The sequence below is a fragment of the Phascolarctos cinereus genome, unplaced genomic scaffold (assembly GCF_003287225.1).
Source record: "Phascolarctos cinereus isolate Bilbo 61053 unplaced genomic scaffold, phaCin_HiC Scaffold_726;HRSCAF=1367, whole genome shotgun sequence".
NCBI lineage: Eukaryota > Metazoa > Chordata > Mammalia > Diprotodontia > Phascolarctidae > Phascolarctos > Phascolarctos cinereus.
Genome location: NW_027556098.1, coordinates 368,342,231 through 368,368,825, shown reverse-complemented (window position 1 = coordinate 368,368,825; position 26,595 = coordinate 368,342,231). Strand labels below are relative to the sequence as shown.

At 41.7% G+C, this 26,595-nt stretch overlaps 1 protein-coding gene and 1 pseudogene across 17 annotated transcripts in view; one reads left to right on the top strand and one right to left on the bottom strand.

Moving 5' to 3' along the window:
- The window catches only part of PUM1 (pumilio RNA binding family member 1), a 167,459-nt gene extending 143,124 nt beyond the window's left edge, over window positions 1–24,335 (bottom strand). For 8 of the 17 annotated variants that reach the window (XM_020983359.2, XM_020983362.2, XM_020983363.2 and 5 more), the window contains exons 1-2: window positions 24,235–24,333; window positions 18,637–19,013 (exon numbers count right to left, since the gene is read on the bottom strand). In XM_020983359.2, the coding sequence (XP_020839018.2) occupies window positions 18,637–19,002 (366 nt within the window). In that variant the 5' untranslated portion in view covers window positions 19,003–19,013; window positions 24,235–24,333. Of the gene's footprint in view, window positions 1–18,636; window positions 19,014–24,160 lie in introns of all 17 variants that reach the window. The other 9 variants (XM_020983361.2, XM_020983367.2, XM_020983374.2 and 6 more) reach the window with 4 other exon arrangements.
- Window positions 5,290–5,912, top strand: LOC144454301 (putative peptidyl-tRNA hydrolase pseudogene; annotated as a pseudogene).
- Window positions 24,336–26,595: the final 2,260 nt, after the last annotated feature.

Genomic DNA, 26,595 nt, shown 5'->3' with positions numbered 1-26,595 from the left:
CATTTATTTGCACAAATAAAACCAATGCAACCAAAATTAAACGGAAAGCAGGAAAAAGGAGGGGGATAGATTTACCTAAATAAGTCTCATTTCTCAAATATACTGGGAACTGAGCCAAATCTACAAAAATAAGAGCTATAATCCCCAACTGATAAATGGTCAAAGGATATGAACAGGCAGTTTTCATAAGAAATCAAAGCTGTCAACAACCACATGAAAAAATGAAAATTAAAATAACTCTGAAGTACCACTTCAAATCTATTAAACTGGCTAACATGACACAAAAGGAAAATGCCAAATGCTGGCAGAGATGTGGAAACACAGGGACATTAATGCACTGCTGGTAGAGTTGTGAACTGGTCCAACCATTACGGAGGACAACTTGAAACTAGGCCTCAAGGACTATAAAACTATGCATACCCTTTGATCTAGCAATACCACTACTAAATCTGTATTCCAAAAAGAACAAAGAAAAGGGAAAAGAACCTTTGTGTTCAAAAAAAATTTATAGCAGTGCTTTTTGCAGTGGTAAAGATTTTGAAATGGTGGGGATGCCCACCAATTGGGAAATGGCTGAACAAGTTGTGGTATATGACTGTCATGGATACTACTGTGCTGTAAGAAATTATGAGGGGGATGGTTTCAAAAAAAAAAATCTCGTAAGACTTATATGAATTGCTGCAAAGTGAAGTAAGCAAAACCAGGAGAACACTGTATACAGAAACAGCAATATCCTAATGATCATCAACTGTGAAAGACTTAGCTACTCTGATCAATATGATACCAAAAAATTCCAAAGGACTCAAGATAAAAAAAGCTATTTACCTTCAGCGAAAGAATAAATAAACTCTGAGTGCAGACTAAAGCACATTTTTTTTTCACTTTATTTTCCTTGCTTTTATTTTGCTGTTTGGCAACATGGCGAATATGGTTTTACATGACTTCTCATGTATAACTATTATCATATTGCTTGCCTTCTCAATGGTTGGGAGAGGAGCTGTAGGGGAGACAAACTGGAACTCAAAAATTTTTTAAATGTTAAAAATACTTTTTAAAAAAAAAAAGAATGAGTTTAGAAGGCAGTTAAGTGGCGCAGTGAATAGAGCACTGGCCCTCGAGTCAGGAGGATCTGAGTTCAAATCTGGCCTCAGACACTTACTAGCTAGCCATGAGACCATGGGCAAGTCACTTAACCCCCAGTGCCTCCAAAATTAAAAAACAAAAAAAGAATGGGTTTTAACATTAATGCTTTTCTGCGTTTGAGAAGTTTTAGGCATTAACATGAGGTTCATTTTTGTAAAGGTGTCATGAACAGCTGAAAAAACATGTACACTCCTTTCTATTCCCACTCAATAATAATCAAAGGTATATCACATCTAATTTTTCTAAAATTCTATTAAGACCCTTAACTTCTTTCTTGTTTATTTTTTGGTCCTATCTGTCTAGCTCTGAAAGGGTATACTGAAGTTCCTCCACTAGTATAGTTTCACTCTCTCTGCCAGTCACTAGTTTTTCCTTTAAATATTTTGATGCTAAGGCATCTGGTTCATATATATATTAAAAGCACTGAAAATAATTTCTCTTATTTCAGCAAAATGATGTTTCTCTGTTTAACTCATTTAATTAACTAGTCTTGTTACTGTCTTGTCCAAAATCATGATTACTAACCCTGCTTTTAGTTCAACTGAAGCATAATAGATTTTGCTCCATCCCCTCACTTTAGGTCTGTGTGAGTCTTTATGTGTCATGTATTTCTTATAAAGAATATTTTGGGCACAGTGGATAGAGCAGTGGTCCTGGATTCAGGAGGACCTGAGTTCAAATCTGACCTCAGACACATAACCCTCACCAGCTGGGTGACCCTGGGCAAGTCACTTAACCCCATTGCCTGCCCCTCCCCAAAAGAACATTTTATTGAATTCTCCTTTCTAATTCATTCTATCTTCTTTCATTTTATGGATAAGCTCATCTCATTCCTATTCACGTAATGATCAGTGATTACATATATCCCTCCATCTTATTCTCTCATCTTTTCAATTCTCTTTCCTCTTCACTATTACAGGTTCTTTACCCTTTCTTTCTCCCTTTTAAACTACTCCAGATTTCATGCAGAGCTTAGTGTAAACTCTGCTTTTAACTAATCTCTCATTGAATCTAACCTCCCTCTAATTCCTCCTTTCCTCTCCCTGTTCCCTCCTGTTTCCCTGTATTAAATCTACAAACTGTGTGCATGTTCTACCTTTCTTTGACCAATTTACTTCCTTTTCATTGTTTGAATAGACTACTATTCTTGCACATCAATTATATAACTTCCCCACCCTTAATTTCCTTTTTGCCCTATGACATACTTTTTTCCCATTCCTTTTCTTCTTCTAATATCATTTAAGTCTTAAAACTATTCCAAGGACTTAGAGCTTGATAATTTGACTGCCATTATGACAACTGACGATTTGGGGATCCTAAAGGGGTACTTCTATCACCCCCTCCCTCCACCTTAGAAAGTAAAAGTTTGTACTTAGAAAAGCTCCAGTGTTTATCTCATGTTTCTCTTGACTCCCTCTTGTTTGTTTTTCAAGAATTTTTACTTCGCTACAATATTTTGATCAAGAATTTTGGGAAGTTCTCTATTTCATTTCCCTATAGTATTATACTTAGTTTTTTAATTAAGTTATTCTTGGCTATAGGTTTCTATCTTTTGTCTTTTGGAATACTGTATTCCATGTTTTCTACTCCTCTTAAGTAGTAGCTGCTAAGTCTTATGTGAGCCTTACTGTGGCTCCTCAGGACTTGAATTTTTTTTTTATTTCTGACTGCTTGTATCTTTCTTTTTCTTTGACCTGGAAACTCCAGGTTTTAGCTATGATATTCCCAAAGGTTTTCATTTTGGAGTGTCTTGCAGGAGGCAATGGATGGATTCTTTTTGTTTTCACTTTGCCTTCTTATTCTAATGTAACTCAACAGTTTTCTTTCTTGTTGGGGTTTGGTTTTTTTTGGTGAGGTAACAGGGTTCAGTGACTTGGCCAGGGTCACACAGCTAAGTAAGGTGTTTGGAGCCAGATTTGAACTCAGGCCTTCCTGACTCCAGGGCCGCATGATTTCTTAAAATGCAATATACAGGCTATTTTGGGGGGGGCAAGGGAGGCAGGGAGAGGGAACGGTCATAGTGTTCAGATAATCTAATGACTCTAAAACTATCTCTCACTGATCTGTTTTCCAGGTTAGTCTGATATAATACCTTACAGTTTCTTCTATCTTTTCAGTCTTTTGACTTTGTTTTAATATTTCTTGTAATCTCATGGAATTGTTAACTTTCATTTGGCCCATTCAATTTTCAGAGAGCCTGTTAGTTGGGTAATGTTGTATAGCTCTTCTGCTTAGCTGGTAATTCTCTTTTTAAGTCTCTTTCCTCCACAGGTCTAATATCTTTTCCAAATTCTTTTCTCCAGCATTCCCATTTCATTTATATTATCACTTCTGATTCCTAATTTAAAAAATAAAATATATCATTTTTTTCAAGTATTCCAATTGATCTTGAGGCCAAGCTGTGTTTTTGAGGCTCTGAAAAATAATGTTGTTCTTTTGGAGTTATGCCTTAGACACCTGAGATCATTAGAGTGCTTTATCTTTTTTTGCTTATGTATTCTTCAAACCTTGCTTCCCAGATGACCACTCTGTATTAGAGTTAGGCTCTTCCCCTCTTCTGGCCAACTCAGACTTTAGCGATGTTGTATCATCATGACCTGGCTTATCTGCTGTCCCGTTGGGAGGGTCAGAGCAACAGAGCCACACAGCCTTCTTCTGCTCCCTGGGTCTGGTTCTAAGATTTTCTCTCCTTCTGCTTCTAAGGTCCAGCTCCAACATCCCCTCTCCTGTCACAGCCCTATTCTGCTCCTAGGATCAGGCTTCACAACCCTGGCTCACTCCCGGCTCCACAGTTTCTGCCCTGGTCTCTTGATTATAAATAAATTTTGTGATCTTGTACTGGAAAGACTGCCCACTGTGCTATCTCCTTGACTCCTTATCACTACAGTCCAATGGCTCCTCTGAGATCTTCCTTGGAACAGCTCTGAAGGGAGCTAGGATGTACTGCTTCCTCTTACTCCTCCCACTACGCCACCTCTGCTAGTCTCCCAGAGGTGAAATGTTAACTGACTAAACAACAACCAAGCGAGCAGATGAGGCATTCCAAGCCTAACTAAAACTGAAAGCAAAATATCCAGGCAGGCACATAGAAGACAGGTACAAGAAATGAACAGTCAAATTTAACCAAAGCAACAAGCATATGGGAGGCAACGAAATGGCTTAACTTTAGATTGTGAAGGAGACTTTAATATCAGGCTGAAGACAGAGACAACCGAAAACCCACAGCAAAGCTAACAGCAGGGAAGTGATACAACCAAATCTGTGAATAAGGAAAATGAGCCTGACACTGACCAAAGACTGAGAAGAACGGAAGTCAGCAGATCTAGCGGGCTGCTTTAATAGTCCAAGCCGGTGATAAAGAGAACCCATACTAAGATGGTATAAGTAGGACAGAAGCAAAATGGGAGAAAGAACGAAAGACAAGAACATACCAAAGGAGGAAGAGAAAGCGAATAGTGGTGCCACCAGCTGACAGAATCACAAGACAGGTACACGTATAAACACTTATAAATGACACAAGGTAAAAGTTCCATATCCACACTATGTAAGGAACTCATTTATTACTTACAAGACTAAGAGCCAATCACTAACAAAGAAATGAACACACAGTTTTCAAGGGAAGGAACCCGAGCTATCAAAACCATACGAAAAAAATGCTCCAAATCACCACTAATTAAGAAAAATAAATTAAAGCCAATTCTGTGATACCACTTCACACTCAGAAGACTAGCAAAGGTGACAAAAATTAAAAATGATAAATATATGAGAAGCTGTGGGAAAACAGATCCACTGATACACTGCTGGTCGAACTGAAACTGATTGAGACAGCCAGTATGAAAAGTAACTTGAAACTATGTCCAAAAGGTAACTGTGCGGGGCAGCTAGGTGGCGCAGTGGATAGAGCCCTGGCCCTGAAGTCAGGAGGACCTGAGCTCAAATCTGGCCTCAGACCAAACACGTGGGAATTTGTTTGGCTTGACAACACAGATTTGTTACAAGAATTTTATTTTTCCCTTTTTAAAAACTTTTCAATAGGGAAAACTGGAGGGAAAAAAAATTTTAATAGGACACCAAGGCACATTGTCTATTTCATTAAAATTTATTAACTCTTTCAAAAGTTACTGTGGAGAAGTAGAGGAGGAAGACATGACTCATCTGGGGCTAGGGCCCTTGTGGAGCTGGCTGAGCCAGGGGACGAGTCAAGCTGGCCCCAAACCGCGACCTTCTCGGAAGAGGTGGCTGATGGCCAGCTTGGGCAACAGGTTACAGGGCACAGGGTGGGCATGGCTGTGCTGAATTGGCTGACCGAGCACCTGAACATAGCTGACCAGTGGAAGGGACAGCATCAGTGCTGCGCGGATGCGGCCACTGCCTGCCTTGAAGAGGCTAAGCTGGTGCCTCTCAAACCCTGCCAATTCATTAATGTCAATGGGCACCACGTGGCCCAGGTTGCCCACATGTATTAGCTGGCAGCTAAAGACATCCGCATGATGAGCTGGACAAGCCACTGGGGAAGCTGGCCATGAAGCTGGGGGGCAGTACAAACAGTCACAATGGGGTGCCATCCTGCACCAGCTGTCTCAACTCTAATGCCATGCCCCGGTTCTCATTGGGCATTAGACGACCAACCCACCCAGGGGCCATGGAGCAGTACGTATTGGACAGGTTCACAGCAGCTGAGCAGGAACAGCTGCCCCTGCTCCTCAACCACATCTGCCAGCAGAGCCTTGCGGGGACCACATGCACAAGCCCCTGCCGACATGATATAACCCACCGTGGTGGGCCAGGGCATGACTCATAAAGGTCTGTTCCCTCAAAATGGGTATAGGCAGCCTCTCCTTGCCTTGTTGGAGTAGCACACAGGGCATAACCTTGGCATTCCACGTCCACTGGGGAGAGCCTTGGTGCAGGCTTGAGGTAAAATGTAGTGAGGAAGACAGCCCCAGGTTCACATGACCCACATTGCTGCACTCTCCCCACCCTTCCATATGAGATCTACCCACACCTGTGTAATCACTAATTTATGGCACGTTTAATTACTCTCCTGTCCCTCCCCAGGGAATAAAGGTTTGTCTTCCAAGGGTAAAAAAAAAAAAGTTACTGTGGAATATTCATGATATGCCAAGAAATCCAAAAATTTCCAAAATGAATAAAGTATATCATATCACTCTAACGGATATCAATGCTTTAAATGATCCACTTTACTGATGAAGATACAATGACTGAGAAATTATAGTTTGGTGCTCAGTATAAAGAGCTTTCCTGCAATGTTTCTTTTTGGTCTCTCTATCTGCAGCCCCTAACACCCTGTCCAGCACACAGATGATGTTAGTAAATGTGTGCTTTCTAAGCTGTTATGATTCTAACCACACCTGAGAGCTCATTTCCTATAGTTCAAACTGGACAAATAGGAGCATTTCTTGAGGGAACACCTAGAACTAGCCTGCTCTACCTCTTCTGCCCTTTGTGGCTAAACTTGCTGAAGAGGTCATCTACAATAGAGGCCTCCACTTTCTCTCCACTCACTCTCTTCTTAAATCCTTACAGATGCAGCTTCCAACCTCATCATTTCACTGAAACCGCTCTCTCCAAAAGTATCAATGATCTCTTAGTTACCAAATCCAACAGCCTTTTCTCAATCCTCATTTTTCTTGCCTTTTCCATAGCCTTTGACATGGTATCACCCTTGGCTCCCTGACACTCTCTTCTCTCTCAGTTTTTGGAATAGTACTCTGTCCTGGTTCTCTTACTAGGCCTCCTCTTCCCAGTGTCCCTTGCTGTACTCTCATCCAAATTACCCCCTCTAACTCAAGGCATTCCTCTTCTTTGTTCCCTCTATAGCACTTCATTTGGTGACCTCATCAATTCCCATGAATTTAATTATTATTTCTATGTTGAAAATTCTCAAATCTACCTATCCTGCCCTGTCCTCTCTGCTGACCTTCAATCTCACATCTCTAACTGCCTTTCAAACATATTCAAAACTGAGCTTATTTACTTTCCCCCTAAATCCTCCCCTACCCTCTACCTTCCCTATTACTGTCCAGGGTACCACGAAGCTCCCAACCCCCCAGGCCCATAACCTAAGTGTCCTCCTTGACTGCTCACAATCTCTCACCCTCCATATCCAATCTGTTGCCAAGGCCTGCCGATTTCCCTTTTGCAACATCTCTCAAATTCACCCTTCTCTCATCAGATACTGTTACCAGTCTGGGGCAACCCCTCATCACTTCATGTTTGGTGATAGCCTGCCTCAAATCTATCCCCACTCCAAACCACCTTCCTTCTGCCACCAATTTTCTTAAAGTGCAGGTCTGACCATATCACCTCCTCACTCAATTAACTCCAATGGCTGCCTAAATCACCTCTGGCTAAAAATGAAAAAAAAAAAACAAACCCCAAACTAGAAAATATAAATCACTACCTATAACACAAGTATAGTTTGTTAGAGAAAGCTAGATCGCTCAGTGAACAGAGAACCAAGCCTGGAGTCAGGAAGACTTCAGTTCAGATCAGGCCTCACACACTTAATAGCTATGACTCTGGGCAAGTCACTTAACTTCTATCTGCCTCAGTTTCCTCAACTGTAAAGTGGGGGAAATGATGGAAGATCAAATGAGAACTACGTAAAGTGCAGCTCCTGGAGCACAGAAAACACTTAATGAGGGCTTGTTTCCTTCCTTCCTATAGGCATGGGTCCCAAAGGAACAGCATCTTCATGAATACACCTTCTTCAACACTGAAGATAGTTCTTAAAGGAAGAATGTGGCTTTAAAAAGCATATTTTTAGAATAGATAAAACATTTTTCTGCCAACTCTTATCAGGAAGCATACTGCTTCAAGTCATACTAAGAAGTGGAACAGTGGATAGAGTATTGGACTAGGAATCAGGAAGACCTGAGTTCAAATCAAACCTCAGACACTAGCTGTGTGATCCTGGACAAGTCATTTAACTGCTGTTTGTCTCAGTTTCCTCTCCTATAAAATGAGGACAATAGTAACTCCCAGAGATATAAGGAGAATAAAATGAGTTATTTGTAAATTATTTTGCAAACCTAAAAGTGCTTTACAAATGATAAAATTTACAAAGCAGTTTACAAATGCGTAACTGAAACCCCACAACCCTCAGTGATAAGTATTATGAATACTACTCTCATTTTAAAGATGAAGAAACTGAGGCTTTGAAAATGATTTGCCCTGGGAGGTACATACTAGGGATGGGGGTGAAGATTATAAAGTATGAAACACTTTGAACGCCAGTGGATTTCATATTTGATTCTAGAGATGACAAAGAATCATTGGAGTCTACTGAGTAGGGGAGTGATATGTGTGGCCCCATGCTTCAGGAGAATCACTCTGGAGGCTGAACAGGCGTTGGAGCGAGATTTGCAGCAAGCGGACTGTCTAGAAGGCTCCTGCAATAGTCCAGGCATGAGGAAATGAGAGCCTTCACAAGGTTGGTGTCAATCAGAGGACAGAGTGGGTGTATTTGAGAAATGTTGCAAAGGTGAAATTGACAGCCCTTGGCAACAGATTGGATGGGGGGGGAATAGTGAGGAGCTGAGGATGATGCCTGGGAAACTAGAAGGATGGTGGTACGCTGGACAATAACAGAGAAGTTAGGAGGGGGGAAGATGATTTGGGGACAGGGAAGCTAACAGTTAAATTCTGTACACTAAAACTGGACCGCTAGATTGGAGGTCAGCAGAGAAGTTATTATTTGAGAATAATCAGTATAGAGATTATAATTATTAAAGGGAACAAAGTGCTGGACTTGGAAGTCAAGAAGACTTGGGTTCAAACCCTCCCTTTATCATGTATATAACTTGTTTATACACAGCTGTTCGCATATTGTCTCCCCCCATTAGAGTGTGAATTTCTCAAACACAAAGACTGTCTTTTACCTTCCTTTGTATCCCAAAGTCTCCTGGCAGAAAATAGGCACTTAATAAATGCTCACTGACTGACTGACTATAAACTGTGTCTAAAAGGCTTCTAAGCAACATACCAAAGGAATGTAAGCCTACTCAGGCATCACCACTGGGGACAGCATTTCCTTTTTAAAGGAAGAGTCACACCTTGAGACTATTAACTACTAAGCAATTAACAATAGCGATTAGATAGAGACAGGACCACCAAGGATAAATTCTCCCCCCCCTTCACTTGCCTACTTCATACATCTAAATAAAAATTATCCCCCATGGAGCTGAAAAAATGCACCTCCCAGCACCGGCCCTGGAGTCAGGAGGACCTGAGTTCAAATCTGGCCTCAGACACTTGATATTTAGTAGTTGTGTGACCCGGGGCAAGTCACTTAACCCCACTGCCTAGCACCCCCCCCAAAAAATGCACCTCCCTTTCTCTTTGTGGAGATGAGCCACAATCACCCAGACGGAATGTGGACTACTGCATATATATATATTCAGGCACAATTGAGAACAATTCTCATTGGTTTTCTGCCATTGCCTTTTTATCTCTTTAAAAAAAAAATTCTTTGTTACAAGATATGGCTCTACAAAAGGGAGGGAAGAGACAGAAATAAAGATGATCTAAAAACAAAGGATATCAATAAAAAAGAAAAAGAAAAAATCATCTCCCAGAAGCTTATCAAAGACTGACCACTTTTAAGCAAAATGGTTAAGAATAACAACTTTTCCTGAACAGTTTTCTGTTTCTACCTATTTAATAATGGCAATAATTAACATTTATACAGCACTTTAATGTTTGCAAAATGCTCTCATTTGATGTACACAAAAACTCTGCAAAGCAGATGCTATTATTATCATCCCTATTTGTCAGATCATACAACTGAGGCTGAGAGAGATTTAAGTGACAGCAAGTCATGTCTGGGGCAGAATTCAATAGAGGTCTTTCTGATTGCAAATTTCTAGACACACACATCCCCTTCCCCTCCTCTCCAGCTGCTAGGGCCCTCTGATCTTGCAAAACAACCTGGTATTTATTTTGTATATACTGTATATGTATTTACGTACATGCCGCCTACCTCATTAAAAGTTTACTGTTTTATTTGTATCAGAGGCTTGGCAGCGTGCCTGGCACATGGTAGGTGCTTAATAAATGTTTGTTCAACTGATGTTCCCAAAGTAACTGCCTTAAGCACTAAAAACAAGTTTTCATACATTTTCATTTTCTCCAAAATTTCCCAGAATCCAAATTCCTATTAAGACTCCTAAAAGTATAGCCAAGCTTCCTAAATTTCAGAAATTTTACACCTCTATATAGGCTTCACTTTCCATTGAGAATTAAATATACATCTGCAAACTCTGAATATGTGTTTAACTGTCAAATGAATAGAGATTATATGCTAATAACTTGTCAAGGCTGGGGTGGAAGGGCCTAAATGTAATCGGTTATTTGCATGTATTTTGACCAAATTTTAAAAGTGATTTGAATCCATTCTGGGGGCTGGAGGGGAAGGAAGAGAAACCCATCATACTTGAGGACCCGACTATGTCAGTAAGAAAAAGCAAACCAAAAAAGGGAAAATGATGAAAAGAGCTACATAAAATGAGCAATGATAGTAATCTTGCAATGTAGGAGTCAAGTATAAAATTAGTAAATCTCAAGGAGAGTTAGACAACTTTACAACAGTCATTTAAAAAAGGTTTTCACCTTCTATGGTAACAATCAGTTCAAAACTTTATCTATGCTAAGTAAAGTGACTACTACGTATAAGCCCCACCCCCCCAGGCCCTGGGGACAAAGCTAACAATTTGAGCAATTCTGTGTGTAACCAGTTCCATCCCTGCCACCCCCAGATCACTTTATTATGAACTAAAGAAATTCAATATAACCTTCCATTCTTCATGCCAAATACATTTTTTTAGACAGGGTCCAAAATGTGCCAAATTTCTTAGGAAATGGGATGAAGGCCACAGAGATCATTAATTGGCCTGATGAAAATAAAGATATTATGCAATGATTCGCTATGTAGGCATTGATGGAACTTTTCAAAAATGACTCCTCAGTACAACATATGTAGTAAAAAAATAACAAAGCCTTTAAAAATGGCTACTACAATGGAAAAACACAAGACTTCAGAGATGAAAGGGAAGGTCCATACCGATCAGTCTGGGGTCACTCCAGCCATCCTGGGTACAAGTTCTGGCTCCACCTCTACTAGGTGGTCCCAGAGCTAGCTTTATGACCTTATGCAAGTCACTGAACTTTTCTCATCTAGCAAATGAGAATCCCAGCAGATTTCTTATTCTCTCTACAGGGCTGCTGGGAGGGTGGTGGCTACCAAATACTTTGTAACCATGAAGTACTACACAAAGGTGGGATGTTGTTTTATTATTGTCACAGGATTTAGCGCTGAGATGGACCCTCGGAGATCAAATCCAAGGTTCTACAGATAAAGAAACTGTATATACTGCAGACAACTCTAAGCATGAAGATAAAAAGTAAAGCCAATCTACTTGGCTTTAGAATGCACTTTCTTTGTGATAAGAGATTACCTTCTTATATAGTAACAGCTCGCATTGAGATAACATTTTAAGGTTTACAAAGTACTAACAATAACCTGGAAGTGGAATAACCCTGGGAGGAAACAATTATTAATTTACAACACTGGGACATAACACTGGAAGGAGAAAATAATTGGGAAGCATGTTGGAAGAAAATGTCAGTCTGAAATTTAAAATTGGCTGTGGATACTTTTTAAAGACTGTCATATGTGTGGACAGGTATAAAGTCATCCATATAGAAGAATAGCAGACTTCTCCTATTTCTAGTTTCCAACGTACTTTCTTCAGAACAGGAGCTAATTAAATAGTCTAACTATTACCCACATTTCATAACTGAGGACAATGGGGCTTAGACAAGCAGACTTGGAGTTCCACAGGATCCCACTACTAGAAACAGAGTCAGGATTTGAACCCAGTTCCTCCAAGGTCCTTCCAAGAAGGAAACGTTAAAAACCTATAAACAACAACAGTCCTCAATACATCCTCCTTTGAGTTATAGACATAACCACTACTGGCATGGTGTGACATAGGATTACAGGACTCATAGGGGAAGGGTCTCTGGGGACACCCCTCCAGTACTGTTCAGATTCACAGCTCGCCCAGGTGCCTTTACTCAGAAGCGTTCTTCTGTTGAATGCTTCATGGGGAAATGAGTAATATCATCTTGTTTAGCTTCAATGTCACCCCCAAAGAATTTTTTTCTGCCCTTCCTAACTGTAACTGTTCCATAGTGGAGCTTACAATATGGTAAATTCCCAAGGATCCTATCTCCATTCATTCTCCACATCTGCCCAGCTCAGTAGTTGGGTTCTGATGAATAACACTTAAGAGAGACTGGCTGTTTTTTTTTTTAACTTCCTTGTTGATGAGCATGTCATGAATGGTCATCTGATGTTATTATGTATCACTCATTAGCGACCCAAACAAAACCAATCATACCGGCAAATGTCACATCTATTAATAATCCCTAACACAATCCTAAACTCCTAATTTACACTCAATAAATACCTGTGGGATTGAACAAAGAAAAGTCTTATACCCTCACAGAAAGCTGGTTCATCTTCTCCTGACTACAGTTTGGTTTGGACCTTTTCCCAGCCTCCTGAAAGATAATGCTGGATACCTTAACTCTGCCTTCCATTTTCCTCAATAGAATTTATCATTAAATAACTTAAAAATAAAAAGTCAACATGTTTTCTTTTTTAAAAGTTTTGTCAATTCTTCATTATTTCAAAATTCTTTAATTCTATTGGTTTGTTCATTGCCACCAATGCAAGTCAAAATTCGATACACATTCCCAAATGTGTACATGACTTGCCACAGCCATAATAACCCAACAGCTAGTGCCCAACCTTATGGTAATGACCCTCTCAAACATAGCCTGGTGGTCCCTGGAGGAGACACACACACACACACACACACACACACACACACACACACACACCCCACTTTGAGTCAGAAACGAGAGCTTTCTAGTATGATGAGACCTGCCATGGCTTACCCTCCATTAGCACAGCTTTTAAGAAAACTCAGAGAGGCAGCTAGATGGTGATGTGGATAAAGCTCCGGCCTTGGAGTCAGAAGGACCTGACTTCAAATCCAGCCTCAGACACCTGACACTTACTGTGTGACCCTGGGCACGTCACTTAACCCCAAATTGTCTCACCAAAAAAAATTAAGAAAACTCAGAGCTCTTCCCGTCCAACCTGTACCTGAACAAGAATCCCCTCCTACAACAAATGGCTCTGTAGTCTTCATCTGAAGAACTCTATTTACCAAACACTGTAGAAACTGTTGTCTTCTTCATTATAGTAGAAGCTCCACTGAGGGCAGGATCTGTATTATGCCTCTTTTTATATCCACCAGCACTTAAGCACAGCACCTGGCACATAGGCACTTAATTAGTGTTTATTGATTGACTGACTGAAATTATAGATATTCAACTATCATGTCTATGTAAGTGATGCCCAAATCTACATCTCCCACCCAATAATTAAGCCATATGTAAGTGCCGTAGGACTCACTAAACACTTCACAGAAACCTCAGAATTACAAACGGTTCCTTACATTTAGCATAAATTTGCTTCTCTGCAGCCTTCATGCATTGTTCCCAGTTTCTAGGGCCAGGCAGGATAAGTGTAAGCTTCCTTCTCTACATTGTTGTTTGATCATTTCAGCTATATTCCAACTCTTTCTGACCTCATTTGGGTTTTTGGGTTTTTTTTTTTTGAGGAAAGATACTGGAGTGGTTTCCCATTTTACAGGTGAGGAGAGTGAGGCAATGGGGTTACATGACTTGCCCAGGGTCACACAGCTAGTAAGTGTCTGAGGTTGGATTTGAACTCAGGAAGATGAGTCTTCCTAATTCCTAATCAGTGCTCTATCCACAACGCCACCTAGTTGTCAGCCCTTCCACAAGACCCCTTTTCACATACTCCAAGTTTAAACCTTCCCAGGTCCTTCACTTTGACTCTTGAATAGCCAAGCCATTCTAGTCAACCTCTGCTAGACACTTTACAGCTTAGCAATTTTGCTCCTAAAATGGGGCTCTAGAACTTACCCTAAGTGCCAGGATTATCCCTCTGCATTTTACATTACAGATCCATCTATAGTACTTTAAAGTACGGACCTATTTTCCCACAGTGGGAATACTGGATGCTGGAAGTCAGAGGTCAAGTGACAGACCTTGCCAGCTCCCAAGGATCCAAGGCAGGCCCCAGGTCAAGCAGTGCTTTTCCCATCACACCACCAGGAGTCTGTTAATAGTCTACCTCCACGTCTCCACATCTCAAACTGAACTGATCCTTCTCCCAAGAAAAGCTCCAACCTTCCCTTCCCCTCTTTCCCCAGCACTATCATTCTCCCAGTCACCCCAGCAGAAACCATAGAGTCATTCTTGACTCCTTCCCTCCTGCCAGTGATTCTTCCCTCACTTATCTTTAATCAACCCTTAGGCTACACAATCACTTCTAAGACCCTAGTTCTCTCTACCTTTCACCTAAAGGATCACAACACCCTCCACCCCTATTAATCTGTCAATACTGTTGCCATATTCACCTTCCTAAAACCCAAGGTGGCACACATCATATAACCCACACATTCAAGAACTATCCATTACTGCCCAATGCTTACAAAGTAGTTTGAACTCTTTAACCTGACATTCAAGGCCCTTCGTAATCTGGCCTTGCCTACGTCTCTAACCTCACTCTTCCCACTAGCCTTTAAAGTCTAATCTAGTCTCACTGCTCCTAAACTATATCATGTCCATCCCTCCCTTCTATCTACTTTTCCCCTACAGCCCTGCCCCCAGCCCATTTATCACTGGCATTTTGAACCCCTATAGGACTAATTGTCTATACCATACTTTATTGTGTGTACACACACACACACACACACACACACACACACACACACCCTTGAGAGCTTGGGCTACATCTTATACTGCATTCTACAGAGCCTACAATGAATAAGGGGCAGCATCATACTCTCAAATTCACTGAGTTCAGGTCCTGGTTCTGCTGCTTACCAGCAATTTGCCCTAGGAGTCAAGAAGACTCCAGTTCTAATCCTGCCTCAAGGTAAACCATTTAACCATACATCAGTTTCCTACTAAGGAAAAAGAGGGTAATAACAGCAACTACTAGTCAAAGGATATGAAAAGGCAGCTCTCAGAGGAAAAAACTCCAGCATATGAAAAAATGCTCTAAACTCACTAATAATCAGAAAAATGCAAATTTAAAACAATTCTGAGGTTCTACCTCACCCCCACCAGACTGGGGAAAATAGCAAATGCCACAAGGGCTGTGGGAAAATAGGTACTTTAGAGCACTGTAGGTAGATCTGTAAACTGGTTCAGTCATTCTGGAATGCAATTGGAACAACTGACAAAAAACTCTTAAGCTGTGAATACCTTCTGACCCAGCAATATTGGGTCTATCCCCCAAAGAGATCAAAGAAAGAGAAAAGAGGCCCATATGTACAAAAATATTTGTGGCAGCTAAGAATTGGAAACTGATGGCCCATGAATCAAGGAATGGCTATAAAAAAATTAGGAAGTCAGGAAGGGTTCCTATCTGGCCTCAGACACCTGTCAGCTGTGTGCCCCTGGGCACGTCACTTCACCTCTTTCTGTCTCGATTTCCTCATCTATAAGATGGAGATAATAATAGTATCTACTTCCCCAGGGTTATGAGGAATTTTCAAACCTTAAAACATTATAAAAATGCTAGCTATTAAATGAATCTGATGGACAGGACGGTTTCTGAGAAACCTGGGAAGACTTGTGTGAACTGATACAACATGAACAGAAGCAATAATAACAATATTGTAAAGGCGGTCAACTCGGAAAGACTTAGGAAAACTGATCACCACAATAACCAACCACAATGCCAGAGGACTGTGGATAAAACAAGTAACGTGTTTCGCTCCTGACAGAGAAATGAAAAACTCAGAGTGGAGACTGAGACATAATTTTTTTGGATGTGGCCAATGTCAAAATTTGTTTTTCTCACCTATACGTGTTTACAATAAGAGGTTTTATTTTTCTTGATTTTTCAATTGGAGGTAAGGAGGTATGAGGAAGAAAAGGTAGACCTTCATGAAAAAAAAAAAAGAAATTTAATTTAAAAAATAATAGCGACTATTTTAAAGGGTGTTGTGAGGATCAAGTGAGATCACATAAAGGACTTTGCAAACCCTAAAACACACACTATGTAAATGTTATATATTCTTATGGTTACTTAGCTTTTCCTTATCTATGCAACAGATAACACTATTTGCTGTTATAGGCAGTATGGTACAAAGGATGGACAACCGGCCTCAGAGTTCTGCCTCTGACTCACACCAGCCCAGTTATCTCTGGGCAAGTCACTGAAACTCTCAGAGTAGGGACTGAATCTCTAAGTCTACAAACAGCAGAGCAGGTGCTGATCTGAACTGACAGGGGCCGTCTCCTTAACAGAAATTTGCTCCATTGAAGAAATCACACGTAGTATATACACATGCATATGTGTGTGTGCACTTATGTGTATAAATACATACAGACATGTTTGCAACACCTACCTCACAGGGCTGTTGTGATGGCCAAATGAGATCATAACTCCTTTTCAATTATAAGGCACTACCTTCAAAATGAGTATTTCACACAAGAGCTGCTCAAGAAATGCTTGCTAATGATGATAAACCCAAGGTTATGGAAGATTTTGCCTATTCATTCCCTTCCTCTTTCAAGCAAACTACTAAATTTTAACAAATACATTAACTCTTTCTTGTGAAGGGAAATCCCACCCCCTGCCTCTGCTACCTTATATCCCAATGACCTGAAAGGGTTGTTCCTTATCCCAAAATCACAACTTCCCCTCTGCTCTCAAAGTCCACATATAATAAAGGTGTGCTAAGTACAATGTACTAGGCAGGAATCCTAAAGGCACTTGGACTTGGAATCAAAAGTTCTAAGTTTGGGTCAAATGTGTGCACCTAAGCTGTGTGACCCTGGGCAAGTCACTGCCCCACTCTGAAATCAATTTTCTCAGCTATACAACAGAAATAACAAAATGTGTGCTACCAGCATCATAGACTTGGGTAAGGAAAGTATTCTGTAATTGCCAAATGATGCATAAAGGAGAGCTGGTGCTAATGTTTCTTCTGACAACTCAATTCAGCATCTAAACTTTAAGATATCTACTTTTCAGCATAGTAATTTCTTGTGGGCCATCAGTAAATAAGACTGAACATTTATTTCTTAGTCTGTTCATCTGAAATCTGAACTGCGTAATTATCTGCACAGTTCTGAAAATTAGCTGTTACCACACAGTCCAAAGTTCAATTGTTCAATCAATAAATAGTTGCTGAATATCTTCTATGTTCAAGATCCCGTGTAAGATGCTGGAGACAATACAAACAGGGCCCTCATCTTCAATAGGGTTAAAGCCTATTAGTTCAGACTAAAAGGGCAGAGCTGATTTTTTTTAAAAAATAGAACCTTTAAAATAAAACAAGGTTTTCATGCTTGTTTTTTAAGATAATAAATGCGTTGATTTGACAATGCGCTAATAAAAATTGTAATCTTGGCTCCTAACCCCTAAGGAAAAATTAAACTAAATCTGTAATTGTAGATGAATACTTTTTAAAAAAAAAAAGAAAGATAATCCTAACAAAAGTGCTTGAGGCTTAACAGAAGTAATAAATTTGTTCTCCTCTGCAAAAATAGTGCTAAGGAGTTTGCAATCCACAGAAATCTAAAATTTTCTTCTAAATTCCATCTGTAGCTCTCCCTCACCACACGCAGGCTGGAGGGGACTTTCTAACCTTAAGAACCAGCAAGTTAAGAAACACACATTGCGTTAAACTCAGTTATTTCTTAGCATACTATGCTAAAACATTTTCAGATGAAAAGAATACATAGTAAGATAAGCCAAAACCAACTTACTTATATGGTGAAATGTAAGCCCAAACAAAACTCTGAAGCCAAACTTTGATTCTTTTGTGTTTCAAACACAAGACGCATGTGGCAGACATCTCTCATTTCTAACCCCACTCTAGTTCAGGGAAGTATTTTTTAACAAGCCCCTTTTCTTCATTTTGCACATTAATAGTAAGAGGGCATAAACAATGCAAACATCATTCCTGTCCAAAATAAGCTTTTTCCTATCAATTTTTAAAAGTTAAGGCACGTTAGAGAACAGCTGCTCTGGAAGGTTCTTAAAAACGTACCTTTGCATGAAAAGAGAAAAAAACCCATGCCAAAACAAGAACACACACGTCCTCCCCTCCCCCCACAGGGGCCCCCTTAATATTGAGTGCAATAGAACTGATCGACCGACCATTCGCTCGTTCACTCCTCTAATGAGGTTACACATCCTAAAGAAAAAAGTGAATGATTATCTTATGCCCAACTCCAATGATAATTCCAACTTTACAGAACATTCACAGAAAGCAGATGCCCCGAAATGGACACTGCTTTATTCACTCATGGGTTCAGAACTGAAATACTGTAGTGTGTCTTTACCTGATGCTCTGCATGAATGTTATCCCCAGTAGGCCAGCGATGTTTGCTGTTATTATAGCCGCCGCCACCACTTCCTCCTCCCCCAAGCTGCTCACCATGCTGCCTCTGAAAGAAGTAATCCACCATGGCGTCGTCCTGGGAGCGGCCCGCAACCCCTATGGATCCTGGGACGGGGCTCGAGTGAGTCCCTGCCGCAAGGGCCGGGTTTGCAGCCGGCTGTTGCTGTGTCTGGGACCCTGCTGTTCCAGATGTCAAAACAACAGGCATGTTGGGATTAGCTGTTTCTTGCGTGTGCTGTTTCAGGTGGGGGCTGAAGGAGTCCTGCCAGAGCACTGCTTTTCTCTTCAAAACACATGCAACGCTCATTCCACCAACACCTAAGGAGACACAGGTTGGAAATGGTGAATCAAGCCTTTTTACAAAATCCATGACATGCAGCAGGATGAAAAAAAGTCCTCCTGCTTTTTCCAATGAAACAAGAAAGCACAAGCACTGACGTCTGATCACTATCACACAGCTACATGTTTTAAAATACTTTTACTTAAAGGAGTCTTCAGTTCAAATGGTAGGAATACTCTCCCAGCCCCAGGCCCCGGCCCATTCAGCCTGGAACCCCTGGGGAGAGGAGGATCTCATCACCTGACAGGCAGTCAGCCTTTGGGTGATGAGCCTCTCTCCAAACTCAGCTAGGCCTAGGCCTTCCACAAAAGACACTGTCAGATGCCAGGCCCAGATTCAAAGCCAATACCATTTGGTAGAAGGTGCCAGCGGCTTGTGCTTCACTGGCATAGTCTTCAAGAAACCAGGAGGATCTCCATGCCAAGATGAGGTTTCTGAGTTGAACTCTGGTGGTAGATAGTTTAAATATATGTTCTGTATGTACAAAACTGAAAGACTCATGTGAGCTGCCCCAATCATATTTATAAAATGTATAGTGGCTGGCATTCTGACAGAGAACATCAAAGAATCTTGGGTTGCACTCTTGGAAAACTTTTCTTTCCCCCTTGCAAACACAATAATGGGAGGGGCCCCGATTGAACAGACAATGATTAAATCAATTGTCAATTACCGATTTTCCACAATAGTTTATGTACAACCCAACTGCACCACAGCAAAAATATTTTAAGCAAACAACCAGCCAACGATTTCCACCCATAAACTGAGGAGGGCGATAGTGCGGTAGAGCACATTATAACACTAAGAACACGGATGGAAGTAGGAAGTCAGAAGACATGGGCTCCAGCCTGGATTATGCCGCTGCCAGCTTTAGGGCCCTGGACCACTCTCCTTATCTCAGTTATGAGCTTCAAGCTCCCCAACATGAAAATGGGCATAACAGGGGCAGCCAAGTGGTGCAGTGGATACCGGCCCTGGAGTCAGGAGGATGTGAGTTCAAATCTGGCCTCAGATGCATAACATTCACTAGCTGTGTAACTCTGGGCAACTCACTTAACTCCAACTGCCTCTCCAAAAAAAAAAAGGGGGGGGAACATAACAAATATTCCCACTACTCTCCTCAGCCCCCAGGTGTGAAGCTCAAATGAGCTAGCTAACTCTGACATCTCTATCTTCGAAGTGTTTGAAATACACTCCCCATTATTATCAATCAAAACAAACTAAACACTTCTCTCTGCATATACAATGAAACTATGGACCACACAATTTGCACTAATTCAGAATCTTGAAAATTTGAGAGGACCATTAGAAAGCAAACGCATGCATCGCTGACACTTAGAAGAAACACAGCTAACTTCTTAGTGGCATAACAGCAAAAAAATGTCCTAGAGCCAGGGGCCTTAATTTCTTTTGTGTCCTGGACTCTTTGGCAGTCTGGTAAAGCCTACAGATACCTTCTCAGTATGTTTTTAAATGTATAAAATAAAATACATAGAATTAGAAAGGAAACCAATTATATAGAAATAGTTATTAAAATGTATGTGTGTGTGTGTGTGTGTGTGTGTGTGTGTGTGTGTGTGTGTGTTGTGTGTGTGTGTTCAGAGACTCTAAACTCCAGAGCCTGGCCTGCCTGAAATCTTACCTAGGTAAACTAATGACTTTTCAAAAAGATATTAAATGTATTATAAAAATAACATAAAAATATTGTCAATAAGTCAAAATATACAATTAACCATAAAAATTAATAATCCAATCACACTGTCAATACCCTATCGATAAGATTCTAATATACGTTAGGTAATAAGGGTGGACTAAATTGAGCTCACTTTGGTTATTGTAGCAATTCTTAGCTTGATACCATAGTTCCAAAAATTCAACATTGTCATTGTTTTCATGATGGTGGAGTTGCAAATGTGGAAATTAAGTCACAAAATAAAGTTCAACAAGGGCTAGGGACTCTATTTCTTATGTAAGGTTCAGCACCTATCCTAATCTGGGTGCCCAATAATTGCTAAAAAGTAATAAATCAACTGTCTGTAATAACTAACCTGACAAGAGGCTACTCCAATTTCGAAGCCAAAGACCTCTTACCCTAATGGCTGCAAATTCCATTTCCCTTCTCTTCAGATGGCACTAACCCTAAGATTACAACATTTCAAAATTGCCTTACAAGATGCAAATTGGGAAAAACTCAGCGCCACAACAGAAACAAGCTAACTTCTCACTTGAAAAGCAAATTCAGAAGACAGCTTTAGATAAGATGGAGTATATAACCTATTCAAAATCCACACCACATGGAGAAAGGGCTTCTCGCCCCCACGACTGCGTGGTCTAACTAGCCACACTCCCAAAAACTCTGCTAGGGGGTAGTCTTGAGTGTAAGTTCTGGGAGAAGATCTTGCCTTTGCTCAAACCTACCAGTAGAGTCAAATTTCAACAGTTTATTCAATTCAATGCAACTTTCCTTCCCAGGAACAAACCAAATCATACACGATTTTCTCAGAAATTCGTTATCATTTTGGAAGAAATGCATTTTCTATTTTTTCTACACTGGAAGACTATTCACTGTCTAGCAGAATCTGGGGTAACTGCAGTCCATATCACATACTTAACTCATCAATTTGCCCCCATGCTGTCCTTAAAAGAAGGCTACAGTGTACAATGATAATACCTAAAACAGAAACTGAACATTTCATAGAGTACAAGCAAATAAAAAACTTAGCTCACATTTAAACTTCCCCCAATAGAAATTAGCTTCTCAAATTTAAACCCCAATTCCATTCCCACATGGATAACAAAGTGTTTACCTCAAAACAATCCTCTGAGATAAGTCATTTCAAGTCTTATTATCTTCACTTCACAGATGGGGAAGTTGAGGCAGAGAGGGGTTAAGCAACCAGTGCAGGACCACATAATAAGTGAGGAAATGCCTCAGGTGGTCTGAACTCCAAGATTAGTAGCGGTGCTCCTCCAACTACAATCCCCCTCCCCATGCCTTGCCATAAAGAACACCACAAGCTTGTTCTCACAAGAGACTTGGGGAAGGGAAGGGGAGGGGGGAGAAAAGAGTCCTAATCAAAATGTCTAAAAATACAATCAGCTTTTGTAAAGCCATCTGCACACCCTGGAACTTCCTGCTTCACCTAATGTGGGCAAGACAATCACAAATAAGATCAAAAAACTTGGCAGAGTGCAGAGTTTGTTTTGGGTTTGTTTTTTTTTTCCCTTGGGGAGGGGCAAATAACTAGATGACATTCAACTTTAGTGCTAACATACAATATTTGGAAACACCGACAGAGTGCACAGTGCACAGATTAATACTATCACCTAAATGGAAAATATTAACCTATATGCTTTAAAGACTCCACCTACAGATCTGAGCCATGCTGAAAAGTCACCATTTGTAACAGGTTTTTAAAGATACAATTGTAGACATAAGAATAAGTAACTTAAAACTACTGGATCTCTAATGAAGACAGTTGTTCTCTTTCCCAAACCTTTCAAACTGTTTATAACATCATCATTTTCCTGACTAGCACACTTTCAAACAAAGAAAACTTTTTTCCCATAAACACCTTTTAAATGCTTTACTAAAAACATGTTTCTTAACACATGCTTTTAATTAAAAAACAAACACTCTGGGGTCAGAAATGTATTTTTAGGCAACAAAACTGAGACTCAAACTAAACAAAAGCTAACTTCAAAAAAGCCAAGAGTGGCCTTGGCCAAAATGAATACAACGTGTATACTACAAAGTACCAATCAAAGTTCAGAATCCAATGAGTATTTTCCAAAGACTAGATAAAGAATCAGCAGCTCTTAGACGTGTTTTAGAAGTTAAAATTAGCACAAGAAGAAAAAAAAACTGCTCACTTCACTTATATAAAACTACATCATCGAAAGCTACAAACCTATTGTTTAAGAAAAGGCCTAAAAAAAACCACCCCTCCAATACAAACTCGGTATACTCCGAAAAGAACAGGAAATGAGCAAAAACCGAGGGCATGAAATGAGAAGCAACCAACCTTCTTTTGATTATACGAAGGATACCAAAAAAAAATACATTAAAAAAAATCTTCACTCAAAGAAAGAAGCTGTTTAAATAAAATTTCTTCTCGGAAGAAAGTTAACAAAGTGTATTTCTTTCTCCCAGGAGAACAGAAGGGTTAACTCAGAAATATAAAAAATTACCTGTTTACCAGGCACATTGACCAGACTGAAATTGTCGAGCATTGTAATACACAGAGGATAAGAGGATATTATGTTTGTTTGTGTGTGTGCGTGAGTGCGCGTTTGTTTTCCTTGCAACTAACAGAGTAGAGCCCCTTTTCAATTAAGGAAAGCTCGGTCTCTCTTTCTTTCTGTTTCCAACCAGGGCCCTTCCCCCAGCCTCCCCCCTCCCCAAGCCCCCCAACAACTCCTCCCCACGTAAACAAAAGACCAGCAGAGCCTGTAAATCCTGCCTCCAAGCCTCTGAAACTTCCTGAGGGGGACTTCCACACCTTTTTCCATTATCTATCCTCCTTCCCTCCACCAAGTTCCCCCACTCACCCGGTCTGGTCACTCCACACTAACCCGGCAAAAGCTTTCTCCTGCTCCAAGGCTGTCTGGCTGTCCCCCCCACCTGCCCCCCATCTCCGAGAGACAGATCTGGGGTGCCCCTGGCTCTACCCCCCCTTCAGCCCCTAGACGTCCACGGAGACAATCGAGCCCTCTTTCCAACCCGCATATATGATGTACAAGAGCACCCCGAGCCCTGGGCTTTGGGGGGCTGGGGTGAAGAGGGGGCGGGGTGGGGGGGACGCCCCCCATCTCCGGGCTGGGGGAGGGCGAATGCAGAAACCCCTGAATGCATCTGGCCGGGGCCTAGAGGCAGAGGATTTCCCCCGTTTGCACCTCCCTCCGCGTCCCCTCCCTCCTCCGATAACAATAGGGGCCTTGCTGCTGACTCCAAAACATGTACTAGGAGCGGAGCGAGGGAAGCGCCAGCCCCGGGAGCCAGGGCCGGGGCGGCTTTTCCAAAGCCCTTCTCCCCGCTCCCGCCGGCCCAGAACCCCAATATGACCGGACCATCGGCTCGCTGGGAGTCCCGGGTAGCTTTTGGACCCGGCAGGGCTCGGATACTCACGGGCGGAGCGGTCGGATGAAGATGGATTTCAGCCCCCCGGATCGGCTCTCGCCAGCGCTCTCGCTCCCCCTTACCTTTCACTCCGACAACATGGCGGCCCACTGGGGACTGGGCTGGCGCGGTGCATGCTGGGATCGGCTCCGGCCCTGGCTCCGGCGGCGGCGGCGGCAGCAGCATGTGCGGAGAGGAGAGGGGAGGGGGGAGAGGAGAGGAGGGAGAGGGAAGGAGGGAGGGAGAAAAAGAGAGTCCGGGAGGGAGGGAGGGGAGGGGAGGCGGGCGAGGCGAGGCAGGAGAAGCAGCCGCCGGCTCGGGAACAGGTTGCCTGGTTGCCATGCCAACCCAGGGGCCTGGGTGAACTTGGGAAACTCACTCTCATTTTACAACACCAGGGCTGCTGTGGGCTTAGGGTCGGGATGCGTACGTGCGTGTGCCTGAGATGGTACACCATCCCAGAGGTGGATGCCAGCGCACATCTGGGAGCTGGGAGGTGGGCTGGATGCCTGGAAGAGATCAAAACGTACGACACCTGGCCCACCCTCCTCAACCCGCAGCCCCCACCCCACCCCCCAACACTAGCAGCCCCCACACCCAGCTATCTTAGACCCCGCCTTCCACGCTAACACTTTGTCCTGCTTCTCAACTGGCCCCTTTGTTCGATGCAGAAAGTGCCCACGGACACGATTTCAGGGTGGGCTTGGCGCCCATCTGATGTTCACCTGAACTGGGCTGCATTTGGAAAGACCCAGATTAGAGATTAGGCTGGAAAGTCAGGAGACCTGGGTTCTAGTCGCAGATCCTTTCCAGCTTTAAAAATCCTATTGTATCCGAGCATCCTGGCTCTGCCACTACCTTGCTGGTGGTGACTTTTTAGACTGATCTCTGAACCCCGCTGGGCCTCAGTTTCCTCCTCAGAAAGTGAGGGGGTGGGGATTAGATAGTCTCTGAAGTACTTTTCAGAGCTAAAATTCGGTGATTCCATGAGTTGTGAAAGTCCACAAATTTTGTCGGTGTTTTCCCATGTGTTGGAAGGGTCCTTTTCTGTGTTTGGACAAAAAAACCAGCTGTACTACAGTGGAAAAAGCTGTAGAGTTGGGGTCAGGGGACCTGAATTTTGAATTCCGGTTCAGTTATTTACTAGCTCTGTGACCTCTGCCAAATTTCTAAAGCTCTCTGGTCCTCAATTTCCTATCTGTGAAGAGAGAAGATTGTAAGAGAATAATCTGTGACGTCCATTCTGCAGACTTCAACTCTAAATTCTATGAACAGCTTCTCTAGGCCTGTTTCCTCTTCAGTAAATGACAAAGATAGGATCTGCAAAGTTCCTTCAAGTTCTGAATTCTCGGGATCTGCAAACCGTAACACTGTTACATGTAACCTAAGGTATCAGCTGTAAACCTGGGATCCCTTTCCAAAAGAAAGAGATGTCTTTCATTTCCCCATAACTTTAAAATCCTTTATGGGGGCTGGCAGTGAAGCCCCCGAGAAGTAGAAAAGAGAGGTAAGCTTCTGGAAAGAGTAAGAAAGAGGGAGTAACCCACAGCAAACTAGAAGCGTTTCTATGGTAATTGAAAACCATCTGGAGACCTACGGAGGGAAGTGTCCAAATCATAGGCTTCTAGACATTAGACCTGAGTTTGATAACTTATTCTGATACTTACTATCGCCTATGAACTTGAGCAGCACACACTCAAGCTAGCAGCTTTGGCTCCTTCATTCTCTACTTTCTCATCTATAAAATGGAAATAAAAATACCTATAATACCAACTTCTCGGGATTGCGGAAAAGAAAGCATTTTGTGCATGTTAAATGTCAAAAGAAATAAATATGCTTATTGGAAAACCAGAATCAATGGCACTCAGGCTCCAGCCCCAAAGCCCAGGGCCCACATACTCCTCCCAGGCAAACATCGGGACAAACTACAACTAATAATAACAATAGCTAACATTTATATAAAGCTTACTATAGACCAGGCATTGTGCTAAGCACTTTGCAACCATTATCTCATTTGATACTCACAACAACCCTAGAAAGGAGGTGCTATTATTATCCTCCATTCTAAAGATGAGGAAACAGAGGCAAGCAGTTTAAGTGACTTGCCCAGGGTCACACAGCTAGTAAATGTCTGAGGTCAAATTTGAACCCAGGTCTTCCTAATTCTAAACCTAACACTCTATCCAAGAAAGCTTGGGCTCATTCTCCAAACATCTTAACTGGGAGATAAAGACAATATCAGTTGACAGAGAAAGGAAACTGAGACATCAAGTGAGGGAAGGGAATCTGTCTAAATGTACATAGTCAGCTAGCAATAAAACTGAATCACACACCCCTGACCCCTAATTCAGCATCCTTTCACATTAGTGCCCAATCAGAGATTTAGGGGTTTGAAGCCACAGACCCAAAAACTATCTCAACCTTCAATTAATACTTCAAAATAC